General features: G+C 40.0%; 1 protein-coding gene across 2 annotated transcripts; it reads left to right on the top strand.

The window, feature by feature from the left end:
- The first annotated feature begins 3,402 nt into the window (after positions 1-3,402).
- LOC104159708 (actin, alpha skeletal muscle B-like) lies at positions 3,403-17,533 on the top strand. Of its 2 annotated transcripts, XM_009697691.1 has the most exons (8): positions 3,403-3,561; positions 5,129-5,257; positions 9,467-9,577; positions 12,207-12,291; positions 13,524-13,685; positions 14,236-14,427; positions 15,859-16,040; positions 17,267-17,533. In XM_009697691.1, exons 1-8 carry the CDS (start codon positions 3,433-3,435, stop codon positions 17,408-17,410), a joined length of 1,134 nt encoding a protein of 377 aa, XP_009695993.1. In that variant the 5' UTR covers positions 3,403-3,432; the 3' UTR covers positions 17,411-17,533. The 2 variants fall into 2 exon arrangements, with proteins under 2 accessions (XP_009695993.1, XP_009695994.1); XM_009697692.1 differs by lacking the exon at positions 5,129-5,257 and having other exon boundaries at positions 3,433-3,561; positions 17,267-17,410.
- The last annotated feature ends 728 nt before the right edge of the window (positions 17,534-18,261 follow it).

Raw genomic sequence — 18,261 nt, 5'->3', positions numbered from 1 at the left:
TTTGGATGGTTCTTTATTATTTGTTAGTCTAGTAAAGGTCTGAATTTCTATATAAATCCAATCTATTCCAATATAATTGATGTCTTTTTCTTGTAAAATGGTAATGGCTCATCTTTTGAATGGCTGGTTGCTGATTCAGTCCCTGTTTTCAGCCATAGCGTCACCCAAGTACTGAGATAAGTCAGCTATTTTCAGTCTTTGTGCCACACAAACACCAGGTACAGTTGAGACATGAGCACTGGACATGGTAAGACTTTTCCCTTTCCAGCTTGAAGATGGGTGTTAACAGAATGATAATGAGCTATTCTTAGCTAATTGTGTTATAATGAAGCAGAACGCTTTCCAATGACAGCAGTGGACCTACAAATCCTCCCAGTCTTACTCATCTAATGTGAGGGAATTTTGTTTTGAGGGGAGAAAACAACCCTCTGTCATGAGGCATAGCAAGTTAGCAAGTGGGAAAGGGTCCAGAGATGTTAGAAATTATGCCCTAATTTATCCAGGCCTTTGTGCTCTCACTCTGATAAGCACAAACTGAAAAAAAAGTTTCCAAAAATGGCTTGACACGTGTAGGTATTCTGTGAACTCCATTCCAGAAGCTGATATAAATGTAACAGAAGGTGAGATCATTTCATTTACGAAGAGGCTTTTACAAATCATCACCGTTTCCTGGGTAAGTATTGCCCTGAGAGTTTTTTCGTGTTACAGTTCATGATTTTAATGCTTTGCTTCACTTGGTCTGAGATCATTTGGGGATTTACACACTTCTTCCTGGACCTGGATCCTGTTTGTCTCGGGCTTTGAAGGAATTCCAGAGGGTCTCCTGGTGTAAGGGAATTTGGATTTGACTGCGTGGTTGCAGGGAAACATGCAGATGTTCCTCATCGCTGGAAGGATCGGTAGAGTGCCATGAAACCTTCATAGTCTATCTGAAACCTGGAAGAACGCTTCAGTAGTGTTTGCTCTCTGGACATCAGGCCTTATGCAGAAACTGAAAGGGAAGTTATCTGTTAATTGTATTTAATTTTGCACTGGGAATTAGAAAAATAAAAACTGAAACTAAAAATTTGGCAAATTTAGGAAATTTATTTAGGAACTTCATCTGATGAAAAGATTTCTGAGTAGCAGCTTTGTGAAAATGATTGTTAAACCTATAAATTCAGCAGCTGTAAAGCAATAACTGACTCAATTAATGAAAATTTTAAGTAATGTTCTTTATCAGTTCTTTCACCTTGTAATGAAGTAGTGATAAAGCAAGGTAATTAATTAAAAAAAAGAGGAGAAGTGAACAAATTCAGCGATTTGATTTTATTAGTAAGTGCCAGTGGCTTTTCTAGAATCTGATCGGTAGTGAGTAAAAGTGTAAACAATTGCTGCCAGCACCTCAAAGTGTAACTTGTACGGATCAGCTGGGGTTTCCCTCTGAATTTTGTTTCTCTGGGTATGGCTGTACTGACCTTAGTCTTACCTGTAGAGCTATATAGAAAATGCTGTGTATATGAATGCATGGGAATATTATTTCTCCCTACAGGGGATTAAACATCTTGGTCCTATCCAGCCTTCTTCAGAGGCAAAGAGCAATGCTGAGCTCTCAGAGCTTTGTAGCATTTCTCGACTTTAAAATTCTCTACTGTTGAATTCTAGGATCTCATCTGATGTAATTTCTGATGTATTTAAGAACTGAGTTTCCTTCTGGTTTACAATGATGGAGTCAGACTCTGAGTGCAGTTCTGTAATGTTGGATACTGCTGGTAAATGGTTGGTTTATTGCATTCTAAAAGCCTTTTCCTGGGGGCTGTAGAAGAAAATAACAATTTTCATGGCAATGTGAACAAATGTTCCAAAATACCAGCTACTAGAACTAATGCTTAAACATTCCTAGATGAAAGCTGCTAACAAATTTATATGGTAAAATTATTCTGCTTCGTTACGTGAAAAAGAATCTTCCAGTCACGGGCACATCAACAAGAATTAAAATGATTTTTCTTATTTAAAATAATGTCCTATTTTCAAATATGCGAGCGTTGGGATCAGTCATGTTGCAGTCTTGCTTCCTAAAGCCTAGAGGAAAGGGTTGACCACCAGGAACTTCATGCAGCTTTAAAAACCAAAACTATTCCTGTTGGTAAATCTCCAGGGACTTTGCTGTTCTTGCAGGGCCCCTCTGAAGAGCCTGGGATATTTTAAACCCCACAGACAGGAGAGCATCAATTGGTTGCAGGGCAGACCCTAATGCTGGTGGCTGTTCTCCCACTGCTCCTGACCTGCCTGTGCATATAGGGCTTAAGTGGGACTGTAATACCATCAGAAGTTGAATACCTTTGAGCGTTAATCGCAAAAATGATGCTTAATACATTCTTTGCATTGTTAGGGGCAAGAGCTTTGCTGGACAAGTGCTGTTTTTCATTCCTTTCCCATTTCTGAAGTACCCTTTCTTACCGAGTGAAGTTGCTGGAGAAGGAAAAATAAAATCCTTCCCTCTTCTCGACTGCCTAAAGAAGCAATCGTGCAGTCCTAAAATAGCCAAGGAATTCAAAACAGAAGTCTCGACGAAATTTGGCTCCCCCCTCCCGCCCCCCGCCGCCTTGGTGGGAGTTTTGCCATGAATTTCAATGAGTTCAGGACTTTGACATGTTGGCCAACTGCTGAAGTTGAGTTGTTCCTGGGCGGTTGTGCCAGCTGCCTCTTGTTGTTTCCCAGAATAACCACTTCGATAAGGTATTTGCCACTTACAAATACGGAATAGGTCCTGTAGTGAGCACTTCACCTTACAGAGTAGCTGTCATTTAAAAACACACTGCAAACACTTTCCTGAAACTTTTGGTTGGGGTTCTTTTTAGTTGTCCATTTAAGATTGATGATGACCCTCTAAGAAAAAGGCAAATTGAAACATGCCGCTAGGGAACAAGTGCCGTCTTTGAAGTAAGAAATGTTCGGTGATTCTTATTTACCATCTAACTGCTAACATTAGAACTGGCAGGTGCATGTGATGAGTTCATGTTTAACAAACGAAATTTCTAGAAGGTAGTTCAGCCTTGGAAGAGATGGGGTTAGGCTTGCCTAAGTCCAAGTAGAGCTGAATGTGTATCCTCTAGCTGAACTTGTCCCACGGTCACGAGGCCAATTAAAAGAATATCACGGGAGCCCTTGAGGCTACAGTAGACGAGATTTCCCTTTTGGAAACAAAGGCTGAGTGTCCTGATTAATTTGCTTTGGTAAAACCTATTCAAGCTGAAATGTATGTGAATACTTAACATGCTTTGCAAGATTGGAGCTTTAGCATAAACTTTGCTGGTTAGGTTTATTCTTCTCCAAAACTATTCTTTTTACAGCAGTTTGCTCTTTAAATGATGGAGTTGCTTCTGTCCTATTCCCTTCCATCTGCTCCCCCCTCTCCAAATTACTGTTTTGCAGCCAAAATTGTGAGGCACTATGTGCGATGACGATGAAGCCACTGCCCTTGTATGTGACAATGGTTCTGGGCTTTGCAAAGCTGGGTTTGCAGGAGATGATGCCCCAAGAGCTGTATTTCCATCCATCGTTGGACGTCCTCGACATCAGGTCAGTCGGTACCAAAATGGAAGTGCTGTCTGGTCTGGGGGGTTGTTTTGGGTTGTTTTGAGGTTTTTTTTGGTTTTTGTTTTGAGACTTTAGACATGGCAGTGAGAAAGCATCAGACTTATTCAGGCAAAACTCCCATCAGCCTTTGTAGAATTCAGCTTAAGAGCTGGAGGATTGAGCTGCACATCTTTATTACTATGAGGTAAACTTCTTCATCTTTTGGAAAAGATGTTCTTCAGCCATAAAATGTTGACCATAGAAGAACATGAGTGTTTTAATGATATGAAGGTGTCTTATGGGGGGAAAAAAAAACCCCAGCTTGTTGGATTAATTAATACTTGCTCTATCAGTACAAAGGAAAAAGGCAGAACATTGCTAATATGAGAAACCAAATGAATAATAGTAGTAAGTTCCTTTTCTTGTTCCATTAAACAACAGTATGGCCCAATAAACTTCCAAAAAAGATCTCTAACACTTCACTTTATAAAATCAAACAAGACTGGAGAGGATAAATGTGGCTTTTCTTGATGTTGGAAAGGGTCTTTCTGCTTAATTAGTTTTCTAACAGTTCCTTTATACATAGAAAATGCAGATTTTTGTTCATTTTATTCATATTTGAGTCAGGTTTTAATTTTCTGGGCTATAAAAACTCTTCCCTGAAGTTCAGTGTGGTCTTTTGCTGAGCTAAATAAGCCTAGTTTGACAGGCATAAAATACTCAGCATTTTAAGGAATGCCTTTTGAACACCTCTGTGAATTGTCAAGTGTCAGTTGATGGAAATGCCTGTTCTTTAACCTCAAATCGCTCCTTGTCTTTTGGCATGTAATTTTGCACAGTTAAGCAGCTCAGCAGCTGTATTAATGAATCTATGAGGAAAATTAAATATTTTTATGCTAGTTGATGAATAACATCTTGCCTCGTACGTTGTTACATTATTTGGTGCAATCACAATAGGCTTCCTAATGCAGACATGATAAACTTAGTAAAACTATTTTTTAGTAAGTGAGTTTTCCTTTAGAAAATCTGTCTCTGTTTTATATAAATTAATGTTTTGGTTCCCCCCCCAAAATGTGTGTTTTTCAAAACCATTTCACTTCCAGCAAGGGGGGAATCTAACTGTTTAAAGGCAATAGTGGAACTGCCTAGGCAGAAGGGGCAACCAAATATTTAAAGTAAATTTAGGGAGATTATCACTTTTTCACCTGTAATTCCTGCCCTTTGTTCCTTTGTGCAATGACAAAGGACCCATCCCTTGTTGGAGAAGCCTGAGTTTGCTGATGCCTGCCTTGGCTGGCCTCCTGCATGGGCAGCAGTTGCACCACGTGGGAGGTACCTGCCAGCCTTTTTGGAGCTGCCTTGCTCTGCCTGGTGGGCTGGTAGGGGGAGTTGGTACAGAGTGGCTGATTACCCATAAATTCACTTTTTAGTCCCTTGCACATTTTGGGGGTACGTTCTGAAATGGCAGTAGCAGGTACAGTATTTCGTGTGAAGTTTTGACTTAAGAATGATATTCTGTCTCTAATGTGCGTGATATACTGCACTAATATTAAGATAACATACTTTGCAGGGCGTCATGGTTGGAATGGGTCAAAAAGACAGCTATGTAGGGGATGAAGCACAAAGTAAAAGAGGGATCCTGACGCTGAAGTATCCCATTGAGCATGGAATTATCACTAACTGGGATGACATGGAAAAGGTGGGTGTTTATTTTTAATGTAATCTTATTGAGGCATTGTTTTATACAATTTGCCATTAACCTTCTTTGAAATGAAAGGGAAAAACCTTGAAGAATTTGTAATTGCAGTATAGGTAAAGGGATAGTACAGTCTGCTGGTACAGGACTTGATCAGGTCTTGGTACTTCTAGAGTTACTTTTCTTTTAAAGAGTAAGTGCTTATTACTCGACAGATTTGGCAGTATGTTATAAAAGTATTTTATGCTTTATACGTACTCTTTTCAGTCTTGAAGTTCATACTGAGGCAGAACATTTGACAATGATAGAAAGTAGCTGAAGTAAAAAAAAAATACAGGTTGTGATTCATCAGAGGTGAATTGGAGAAATATTAAGGATACGTTACTGAAGTTGGGAACAAAAGCGGTGAGGTGGAGGGGTGACTTGCCCTCCTCAGTAACTGCCTACATGAACAAGCTGATGGGTGATGCCCACATCTCATATTGCATATGACATTCTCACTGTCAATTAAAAAGGAAAAGACAGATTGGGGCTTCCTATCCCTATGCTAATTCTTTGGGATTTTTTTTATTTTTTTTTTTCCCTGAAGCATGATTTTCTGTTGCCAGTTCCAGTTAGCTTTTAACATCTAGATGGCGAGAAGGCGTCTTTATTCCCTGTCGAGCCCAGCTTTCTTGGCATTGCAGCTGGTGCAGGGACCTCTTTGTGAAATGCCCGCGTAAGGATGTCCCAGAGCAGGCGCAGGCAATGAACTGTGCTCATGGGAGAAGCCGGAGAGGCAGGAGGAGTCCTAAGGGCTCTCTCACTCCGCTAAATATCTCCGATATTTATGTCCTGGTCTCTTCAGGAAGCATCTGAGTCTGTATGTGGAAACGTTGTACCTCTTCTTCAGAGACAGGATTGCAATTCGGTCCCTTGTTGTCTCCAGGTGGAATGATACGGAAAGGAAACTCCACAAGGGAATGCTTCTAGTGATGTTTTCCTGTGGGAAATACCACTGAAAGGAAGACACGGGGCTGGTGGGGTTCTCTGCTCACACTTGCCGAGATGGGGGTATACAATTATAGTATGTATGTCTGAAGTTGGTTATTTGGTTCATATTCATGAACCCAAATTGGTAAGTGCAGAATGTTCCAGATGAACAGACCAAAGTCAATGCAGGAGCAATGGGAGTTCCTCAGTTCATATTTGGAAATAAGTTGCCGGTCTGCTCCTCTAGATGGAAGCACAGCATTTGCGTTTCATTATTTCGCCGCTTGCTGGGAGGACACCTTGCTCATTTCTCCAGTGTAGAAAGTCTGCCTCATAGATCCCGTTTTGTTGTTCTTCCTGATAATTTTCCTGCTGTCTGTATTCAGCAAGAAATTGTATTTCCATGTAGAAAAAAAAAATAATTAAAAATTGGAGGTCACTGTTTTGTGTTCTTCCCTCGGTGACTGGTCTCTGCATCTGGAAATTGTCCTGTGTGTAACACATACTGGTGCGTGTTCTTTCTCTGGGTAGTGCTGGGTGCTAGAGCAGGCTGGGTGCTAGAGCAGACTACCTAAAATCTAGTTAGGAAAAGGAATTGGAGAAGGTAAAAAAGGTGGCATGTGCTTTACTGTAGTGTAAACTCATGGCTAGATTGGTTGTTTTTAGAGTGTAATGTGGTGGAGGCTTCAGGCAGTGCTGTAATTCAAATCATGGTCAGATACTATAGGGGTTCTTGTAGTTTGGACTTTCCCTCTCTTTGTCACTTAAACGGCTGAAGGAATTACTTGTGAAAGCGGGTCCCCAGCCCAAACTTACCACCTTCTGGCAGACAGCTTGCAATATGCAGTAGCTGGCGAAGATGCCCAACGTTGAGTTGTGCTTGGGCGCCTTGCTGAGCCCAGGACCGGAGTGGGACGGAAAGCGGAGGCTGCTTTCGTGAATGAGCAATGAGCAATAAATAGAAAAAAGAAGTGTGAGAGAAAGGCAGCGATAGGGAAGAGACAAGAAACAACGTTACTAACTTGCGATTATTGCAAATAAGAAAAAAAGCATATTTTTTTTTATATATACAGGCGTCCCTGATTCAGTCATGTGATTACATGCATATCTCAACTTGCCCTGGAGCTCTGTAACACACACACGCACACTCTTCTGGCTGAGAGAAGTTCTGAAATGCAATTCCTAAAGTTTTGATGCTAAGGGAATATCTTTTCTATATGTATACTTTTTTTTTTTTCCTCCCCAGGAGGAAATTTAAACCAGTTGCATGATTTTGATCTGAACGACAAATTTGTTTCCAATGCTTGGAAATAATACTACTAAAAGCATCACAATGTAGAAGAAACAAGAGGAATTACTGGGTAACGTGCCAAAAATGAGACAAAGATGTAATAGTGCAGTGCCCAACCATCCCCACGTTAGAAAAAGAGGGGGGTAACCAAAAGATTCGGCTGAGTGTGCATGTGTGCCAGAGGAAGCGAGAGCGAGGATGCTGCAGGACGCGCAGACATTCGTGTGAATCGGGAGGAGAACATGTAGGCGATGAAATGAAGCATTCTTCTTCTCATGTGCTTCAATTCACAATATTCAAATTGGGGTTGCTCTGTTTTCCGCTGGATAATAATACAGGGCATTGTACGTCACTGTTAATTTGTTCACAGCAACGGAGCTGACAACGTATGGGAGGGAAAGCGTTGGGATGGAGCGTTTTCTGGCTCTGGTGACTATGTAAATGTTTAATATAAGTGTTGCATAATTCTTCCGCAGTAATTTCTCTTTGCTATTGCACTTGTTGCTTATATTTAATTCTCATGACCTATAAAATCCACCACTGAACTACTTTTGTTTCTTGTAGAATATCATTATCCATTACCTTTATGGTTATCGTTAGGTCAAATCTAATGGGCTGTACAGGGCCTAATCCTGCCTGCTTTTGAGGAAAAACCTGGAAGCTGTCTGAGGTTTAGGCAAGGTCCTGCTTTATGAGTCCAGGTTTGTTCCTCCCTGGTGAAATTGCCGGTACATTGTTCATTATGTAAGCATGGAGATTTCCTGCTCTTCCCTTAGTTCTTTGCTCTCTGAAATGGCAGCCTTTCTCTTCTTATATCCGATTTATGTATTTTTTTTTAAACTTTTACATGATTACTTTCTCTTTTATTCAACTTCTCCCTGTATTTGTATTCTAAACCAAATGGAAGATGGCCCAGCATCCCAAGCTCCAGTTCTGAAAACATCTAATTTTTTTTTTTAATTTTTTTTTTTTTTAGGGGACTGAGATGGAATTGAATTTTTTTTTTTTTAGAGATGATAGTTTTCCTAACAAATAATTCCAGCTCTGGACAGCTGTTGACTTTGTAGGTGCTTCAAATTTAGAGATCTTTTTTCCACTTAAGTTCATTTTGGAGTGTAAGAATACTCATTTCTAGGATATGAATCAAATAAACTTACCCATAAAACTATGCTGATGTTTTGTGCTTAGAAATAAGCTTCTTGTGTCAGGCAAAGCTGAGCTAAAAAGAGATTAAAAAAAAAAAATAAGAGTAGGAAAGCGTTTGACTGAGAAGATAAGAAATATTTCATCATGTTACTGAACAGTCTGTCTTTGAGCTGGCATCAAGGAAAAAATCCCTTCAGTTCTTCACAGCCATGGTCCTAAGACAGTAAAAGCCAGCGTCATTTGATATAGGTGGCACCTTCCAGCATGGGAAAATACAACGGTACGTTACGGGCTGTCACTGAGAAGGTCAGTTACTCTGTAGTGAGTGAGAGTTTGATTGAGGATTTACTGGATGAAATATCTGTGGCATAAAGGGCCTTTTGCTTCTATGGAAATAACTAGATTTCGAAAGACCATCTTGGCAATGACTTGCAACTGGATCAGTCTCCAAGCAGCTTGAAGTGGAGAAGTCTTTCCAGGTGTAACAGTTGTGGGAACTAACCCATGCCCCTGTTTAGAGAGGATGATCTATGCTCTGGTTAGGGAAGCCTAACTGGAAGGACTCTATCGTGTAGGTTATATTCTATTGTTACATACAGTAGAAACCCAATGGTTTTGATTCTAAGATAGAGTTGCATTTGGCAGATTCACTCTTGCATGCTTTCTGTCTATTTTAATATGTCTGTAAAAAAACAAACGAACAAAAAACAAACTCAGAGTGTATTTGACAAATTTTCTGTGTAGTTCCATGAACAGAAGAAATTATTTTCAGAACATTTTTCTAAAGCAATTTTCATTTTTAGATTTGGCATCATTCTTTCTATAACGAACTCCGGGTTGCGCCAGAGGAACACCCCATCCTGCTGACCGAGGCTCCCTTGAATCCCAAGGCCAACCGTGAAAAAATGACTCAGGTAATTGTCTGGATGTTGTGCCGCAGATCATTTCTGCACAGAAGCAGGTACAAATATAAATAGTTGTGGGTATTCAACTTTCTTCTTAAGCTGGGAGATAATCCCTTAAGGGTTAGCATGCGTCGGCATGCTGGCTAAGCCATGGTGAGAGAGCAAAAGTTTCTGCTGCTGTCACGCAAGTTCTCTGGATGACCCTAAAATGTTTCATACTTGTGAGTGGCAGTGAGAGATCTGGACCTAGCCTCTTAAAAGCTTGGAAGTCATTTATGTGTTCACAGGACTGTATGTGCGCACTCAGTTCTGGACGTGGGGAAGCTGGAGGCTAAAGTGGCTTCTCTATGCTGAGTTTTGGTGTGTCAACCCAGGATTCATGTAATTTTTTGGATGTAGTTATGAGTCATTGGTGTATTTAAATCTGAGGTTTGCAAGCGCTGTAACATGGGTCACGTACCAGCTGAATCACGCTTCTGTGTGAGTTTTGGATCAATGATGCCTTTCATGTGCCTACCTCTGGCCACCAAGAGTGCTCAACTTGTAGTAACCCAACTCCTCAGCTCGTGCTGTACCAGCTCCTGCTTTCTACCCTGAAGACTGTCACTTGATCAACATTTTGCATCAGACAAAATGCTAGTTATTGTATCAGAATTGCATTTTTTTTTTTTTTAAGATTTGAATAAAGATGTTTGAAAGCAATCATGCAGATCACTTTGTGGAGCTCCCAAGTGGAGCACCTCTTTAGGGATCAGGGGAAAAGCGTTCAAAAAGTGGAATGTTTGTACTCGCTTGGGAAAATGAGTTACATTCAAATTTAAATGATGCTTTGCTTCATGTTTCTGCCTGTGACATACCCAATCTGATTTAGTAAACTCAGATCAGAACCAAATGTCGACCTCTGAAATTTGTATATTTTAGAGGAGCCTTCTGGCTGAAAGTCTACATTATAAATTTAGCCAGTCATGTAACCAGAAGTAAGTGTGATTTAAATACAGATATAGGTATAAAATCACCTGGGAAAATTAGATGTGGCTCTGCACTTCGTTTTGTGCCCACTTTTGGCATATATCTAATAGGAAGATTATGCATCAATTTAAGAACAGTGTAAATAAACTAATTAAGTAGTGAGCTTGACAGCACACGTTACTGGGAGATAATACAACTGGGAGATAATAAACAACAACAGACCATAAGAAAAGCGTAGTTTATAACAACCAGGAAGTGTGGTTCATACAGTAGACATGTCTAGGACTGTTTCTCTGTCATTATACTGCAATGATAAATCCTGTTCTCAAGATTGTTTAAAGGCTTATTGTTTATTACTGACTACATTAAATTAATTACATTAATTAACTATGAAATATCGGTAATTCATGTATTCTTTAATTGAAAGCATATTTTTCATTAAAAGTAGACTTCATTGGCAAAGGTATTAGCTTATGAAATCCAAAGTTTAAGTTTAACCCCCTGATGTCAGTGGCTCTGACAGGTACGATGGTGATGGTTGAGTCCTCATCCCTGGAGATATTTAAAGGACGTGTAGACGTGGCGCTTAGGGAGATGGTTTGGTGGTGGACTTGGCCATGCTGGGTTTATGGTTGGAGTCGATGATCTTAAGGGTCTTTTCCAACCTAAATGATTGTACGAGTCTGTGAAACATGGCCTCGGCATCGCCACTAGTGATGGGGTAGCACTGCCTAGAGGAGGTGGCATTGGTTTAAGAAAGGATCCAGCGCACAGGGCTGTCCAGAGTGTGTTAGATCCCTGTGTGCCCTTAATGGTTTTCCTTAGCAGATCTCCAGTGGAAGTCCAGCTGGAAACAAATGTTATTCCATCTGCTCGGATAAAATTGCAGTGTGTCTGACACAGGAGATGGAAAGAACCAGAGCTTGTTAGAGTAGAGGAGGTGGGGGATGAGACAAGACAGTATGGCTGAGGTCACCATAAAGAGAGAAGATAAACTGTTGTGTTTGCTGGGTGGGGGCAGAATGAGATGTAATGGGTTTAAACTAGACCAAGTGAGGCTTAAGCTAGACACCAAGAAAACCCCGATAATGGTAAGTATAGCGTATCACTAGATTTGTTTGCTGGAGGAATCTGTGGATGCTCCAGCAGAGGAATTTCTGAGACAGAACCAAAGCTGTGTCAGGAATGGTGGATTCTTCCTTGAGACAGGAATAGACAGATTATTCCTGGTGGCTTCTTTCAACTCTGTCTTCTATAAATTTTTTATGTGCGCGTGTGTGTATATATATATATATGTTTGTAAAAACCCTAGATTGCTGCATTGTTGCAGTCCTGCCATCAGGGTAAAAAAGTTTCCCAACCTGTCATCTTCAATTAATATTATCAGTAAAAATCTGGCCTAGTCTGAGGTTAATAAAAAGATATCCACTGTCTTCAGTGGTGTGGGGTTTTTTTTGTTTTGTTTTGTTTTTTAAGATGAAAACCTAAAGTAAACATAGCGTACTGTTCGCAGAAGAACCATGGTTCAGGAGGGGACTCAGGAGTAGCAACTGGCAGTATTCATTAAAAAAAAACAACACACAAACAAACAAAAAAACACAAAAAAATTTCTGTCTCTTCAGATACTCTTAAGTGTAGATCCTAAAGGTTTTCAAATCCTTCATTCCAGATTATGTTTGAGACGTTCAATGTGCCAGCGATGTACGTAGCAATTCAGGCAGTGCTGTCTCTATATGCATCTGGAAGAACGACTGGTGAGTCTTTCTGGGAGTTGTATTTTCTACCTGTCCTCCTCTCGCAGATGTATATGCGCGTACGCACACACAGAGATATATATGTTGATTATGACGCACCAGCTGTGTATTAAGAAGAACCGTTAGCCATATGGAGACTGAATACTTCCCACCATGCTGTGCAAGTACCTCTTTGTTGTTTTCAATTTCATGGCAGGTGTGGGTATAGATTTATGACTTTCTGCTTCAAAACGTCAAGTGACTACAGCTCAACTATATGAACAGATGAAAGATGATAGTTTGATACTGCCTTGAATTGCACAGCATAGAGAAGAGGCTGTGTCTTCACTAGATTGTTCCAAACCCACAGTTCCTTCTTACTTTAGACCTCCCTCTATTGTTAAGCTCCATTCCCAGTAGGAAAAAAATGCCCATTCAGTAGCTAAATGAAAATATTTCATTTAAATGTTGAATTTCAGTCTCATAATGATGTATGCTGTTAAGCGATCATTAGAATTAGCGTGGAGATCTCTTCTTATTGCCATTTAGAGACTGATCAAGCATTAAGATGATAAATTACTTCTTAGTAACCCTTGAGTCTTCATATACTTTGAAAAAAGTTAAAATACCATCTGTCTTTGTAGCCTGATGCCACAATATAATTTTGCATAAAAAGATCGGCAGCTTACAGGAATTATGATTGTCATAAATACTTGTTTTATGTTTAAAATTCAACTATTTGTATGCATGGTTGGCATCAGAAATGCCGTATTCATTTTGAGTGGAAAACATGTGCTTTGTTTCCTATCCAAGAATAACATGGCTATGCACAGATAAACCGTTGTTATATTTTCCCTAGTGGGGTGGTTTATTTTAATGGCAGAATCAAATTTGTAATTTTATAGATATTTTTATTTACAGTTTGTACGTTATTTCATGTCTGTAAAGTGCTAGGGGTAGTCTGAAATGAAAGCCTCTGCGTACATGTAAGATCATTATTGCTTGCATCCATTCAGCAAGAAAAATACAATCAAATTGCTGAACGTTACATGTATTTTTTCCCCAAACACGGTTGCTGCTTAGTTTGTGCTAACAATTTGATCTCACGTGAGCAGCTTTTTAGTTATAGAAATGACAGAAGCAATCTCATGTGAGTGTCTTTGTTGTTGCATGTTTCAATTGAGAATATGAAGTATGTGGAGACCCTGTATCAGTGGGAAAAAACTGACTTCTCCTTTTCTTTCACTTTCCAGGAATAGTTTTGGATTCTGGGGATGGTGTCACGCACAACGTGCCTATCTATGAGGGCTATGCCTTGCCTCATGCCATCATGAGACTCGATCTGGCAGGCAGGGACCTGACTGACTATCTCATGAAGATTCTTACAGAGAGAGGCTACTCTTTTGTCACCACTGGTAATGAGCTGTGCTTTGGACACACTTTGCATACGCTTGCTCTGTTAGTTGTCTTATTATGCAGGAAGCATGTACCTGGCGAGATGCATCAAAATCCCTATCACTAGGCTGGCCTGGGAAAAACAGTTCATGTTAGCTAATGGGGTTCTCCTGACTTTGGCTTTCAGCGTATACGTTGAGCATCAGGGACGAGGATACCACCTCCTTAGGAAATCCGAAGTCACTGACCAATATAACTCATTGTGTTTGATCGTACCTCTTCCACAGACAAAGGAACAAAGTTAGTAGCTGGTAATGGATGAACCTCAAGGTTTTGTGACATAAACATGTAAACATTAATCTTTACAGTATTCTGTAGTATAACATATCTTTTATTTGCTGATGAGGGGAATTTGGTAATGCAAAGGGAAAGTAATGTTGTTGAAACAACAGAGAGGTGAGAATCCAGTGAACCATATGACCATCATGAACTCGGGGAAACGTAGATGAGAAAATCTGTGTCCTGGCTGTTATACCGTGTGCTGATTAAAAACTTGTTGGCCATTTGCAGCGGAACGGGAGATTGTGAGAGACATCAAGGAGAAGCTTTGTTATGTGGCATTGGATTTTGAAAATGAAATGGCAACTGCTGCTTCCTCCTCCTCTCTTGAAAAGAGCTATGAGCTTCCTGATGGACAAGTCATCACTATTGGGAATGAACGGTTCCGATGCCCAGAAACTCTCTTCCAGCCATCCTTCATAGGTGGGACAGGACTTTTCTTTCTACAGACTTAACAGAGAATGAAAAGAAGAATTTCTTAGGAAGTGTAGACAACCTTCAGCTGTAGGAACTGGGGTACTTATTCTCAAATGTCCTTAGAAACATGCAACTTCCATTGACTTAATCGGTTCTTTAGAAGCTATGGACACTGTTGCTACTGCTGCTGGACAAAAAGATGCCTCTCAGTTTAGAAACAGCTGAATCCTAAGATAGTTTCAATCTCTTATAAATGCAGTAGAGTTTCTAAGATAGTGTTTTAGAGTACTGTCAGAAGAGCATGCTTTTTATCTTGACTGGCTGATACAAAACTGCACAGTGCTGCTTATGTGGGTTTTTTATCTAGATATTGCTTCTGTTTATCGTTTTATTATACTATATCTGTAATTTAATCATACAAAATCAAATCATACATCATTTTCCAGTGCTTTTATCTGTAATGTTAAAATTCCCACTCTATCCAGTGGATGACTGACACTTTATGTGGTAACTCATGCTGCCCTCACAAATTTCCCACTTCCCACTTAAATTCCACTCTTGAGAACCGAGCAAAATGGCTGCAGGCACTTTGGCACGATTTCCATTGAACTAAACTAAGCTAGCTTCGTTTGTAGAAAGGAAACTATTCAAGCATTAATGTAGCTTCAAGTTCTGTATTTGAACATCAGCAGGAGTGAAGTTCAAATATTCTGTATTTGAACATCAGCAGGAGAAATTCTCTTCAGTAGATGGAGGGATTTCGCTACCAGAAGCATTTCAGCGATCACAGTTGGTGCTAAACAGCGGTCAGTATCAGAAACGTAGTGATGGAAATCAGGATTTCCTTGATCAGAGATCTTTGTCAAAATGTGCATGTTAAGCTAGTTTAAAAAGTCTAGTACTTACAGCACACTAGATCCAGTTTGAACTTTATCTGGTCTGTTCCTTTTCTTTTGCAAAAACCAGTACCATAAGTTAACTTCACTGTACTGCCTTTCAAATGAGACCAACACCTCAAAAGCAAAGTAGCTCACTGAATGCCAAGTGGACCTCTATTTCTAGCTAACAGCATCATAAAAGATTATAAAAATGGCAAAGTATTGCAGTAATACCTCATTTTAAATTTTTTCTTCAATAATGTTAATTTTTTTTTTTTTCACCTGAAGAAGTAAAAAACCCTGGTATGAAATCATAACGGGGATCTTTCTTCCTCACAAGTGTGTTTTGCTTGTATAATTATTATGCTGAGGTGACAAAGAAGATGAGGAGTATGGCCTGTCTTTCTCCTTCCTCTCCGAAGTATCACACAGCTGCTTTTTTTTTTTTTTCCCCCCTGGAGTTTTAAGGGAGACAGCTTGGAGTAGTAAGCTTTCCTTTCATTTTGACAGTAACAAAAAGACAAAGAGAAATAACATGTTGAAACTTCTTTCCGCTCAGGGATGGAATCTGCAGGTATCCATGAAACCACTTACAACAGTATTATGAAATGCGATATCGACATCCGTAAGGATCTCTATGCTAATAACGTCCTCTCTGGAGGAACCACAATGTATCCTGGGATTAGCGATCGCATGCAGAAAGAGATTACAGCTTTGGCTCCAAGTACTATGAAGATTAAGGTAATTTTGAGCACCTGCACTTGCAAAAGAAGCTTTTGCTGGAAAGTTAGATCTTATAAACAGATCAAAATGTCCATAAGAGAGTGTCCAGGTCTTGCATCCCAAGTCCTGATGTTAGGAGAGCCTTGGACAGCTTCCTTAATTAATACCTCTGTTCCTCCTACCAGCCAAAGCAGAATTAAAAGAGGAATTTGAGAGGTACTGGAATAAAAATGGTTGCTGAAGCCATGGGAGTTGATGAGGTCATTTTGAGAAAATGTGAAACAACAGTTAAGGAAGAGAGTCCTGTGGGATTCCCAGTGAAACAGGGTACGAGGGAGAAAAGGGCTACTTGAAAGACACGACAGAACAAGAAGAGAGGTAGGGATGAACCTAGAGAAGATGGAGCTGTAAATAAAAAAAAAAAAGGGGGGGGGGGCATGAACAACTTGAGAAGATATTGGGAATATTATAGGCTTTGAGGCTTAGCTATCAGTGAAAGTCATTAGTGAAAAGGGTGAAAGAATAAATCCCAAATCCAAGCAGCATGCAAAGTCTGCAGCTTGTTAGCTACTTGAAAGAACCCTTTTGGCTTGGACGCAAGACAATGTATAGTGAAATAGAGAGCCCCTTTTTATCGGGCAGCAGACGGCATGCTGAACGGGCATGGCACGCGGTGGCAGGAGTGGAAGCAGGAGTATGCAGAGGCAGGGGTACATCGAGCGTGTTTTAACAGGTCAGTGGCTAAGGGGGGAATCAGCTGGAGGTCCCCTAGCTCTACATCTAGTGCTTGGTTAGACACACAATGCCAGTGTATCTCAACATTTTGAGTTGTGTTTTTTTTTTTAAAACATAAATTCCTTTAGCCTTTAAGAAAAAAATAATGCTCAGACTATTCTCTGTAGTATTGTCCCAGTGGTCTTTAGTTACAAGCAGATTAGGTTAATATTTCAAAGCTTTAGTTTTCTTTCATATATATTTATAATTTTTTGGTAGCTGTGTTGTGGGCCATCCGCAGATGTCTCATGGGCTGCCATACTTGTCTGCTCATGGTAACATTACAGCATCTCTGTTGACTTGAGGTGGAGGCCAAAATATGGCAACCTTTCTACCTCTTAGGTTCTTTACTTCATTGGAGTTGTGCTTCTATGATGAAAAGACTTTAATTTAGTTGTTTCATCCAAAGAGATATTTACTGTGTTATCTGCTTGTCACTTGATTTACAACAGATTGCACTTCTCTTCTAGATGATTGCACCACCAGAACGTAAATACTCTGTCTGGATTGGGGGCTCAATATTGGCATCTTTGTCCACTTTTCAGCAAATGTGGATCAGTAAAGATGAATACGAGGAAGCTGGCCCCTCTATCGTCCATCGCAAGTGCTTTTGAATACTTCCATCGTGTACTGTCAGTGATAAGTAGTGCTGTTTCTTTACACATCACCTGCCCTCATTTACCTCCGAGGGTGGCTTGGCTTTCTTCCACATGTTAAAAAAACCACACTGTATAGATGTTGTACAGATTAGCAAATTACTTCTGATTTTTGATGCTAAAATGAGACTAACATTTCAGTGATGGGTGTTTTCCAAGATTAGTAACGGTAGTTATACTACACATTTTTATAGACCTCCCTTCCCGCCGCAGTTGTAGGCGGTGAACTGCCATCCAGGAGGTGACACGCGGTGCTGCCAAGTGTTAGTTAGTCTCTGCTAATCCATGGTAAGTCTGAAGTGTGCACATAAGTGTTTCTTTCAAATTCTAATGCAATGCAAGATTTAGGTACCAGAGAAGGCTTATTTTATGCAGTTAAGTGGTATGCAGGGTTTATTTTACTGAGAATACAGCAGATTTATGTGGGTACTGATGTGCACGTGGGTACCAATTCTTTCAGTCGAGTTTGGATGGATGTCTCTCCGTGGTATCCTGCAATTGTTTGGCAGGAGACTTTTGTCTCCCTGTGCCCACCACTCCCCGTCAGTAAGGAACTTCAACAAGCTACAGTACTTCTGAACTTCTATGTAACAGGTTACTTTATTGGATGTATTATTGCTTTCATCATCTCTCTTCTTCAGCAGTTAACTGATGGTTCATTTACTTTTGCTATATATGTGCTATGCTAAGCTAAGCTAATGATTACAAAGTAAATAATGACCTTTTGAATATGCTATTGAAATACTCTGGGTTTAATGGATCAATAAAAGTGTAATTATCCATGTCAGGCTGCTGTGGCTTACGTTAAT

This window comes from Cariama cristata, unplaced genomic scaffold (assembly GCF_000690535.1).
Source record: "Cariama cristata isolate BGI_N322 unplaced genomic scaffold, ASM69053v1 scaffold3473, whole genome shotgun sequence".
Classification (NCBI taxonomy): Eukaryota; Metazoa; Chordata; class Aves; order Cariamiformes; family Cariamidae; genus Cariama; species Cariama cristata.
This window is presented reverse-complemented; position numbering and strand designations above follow the sequence as displayed.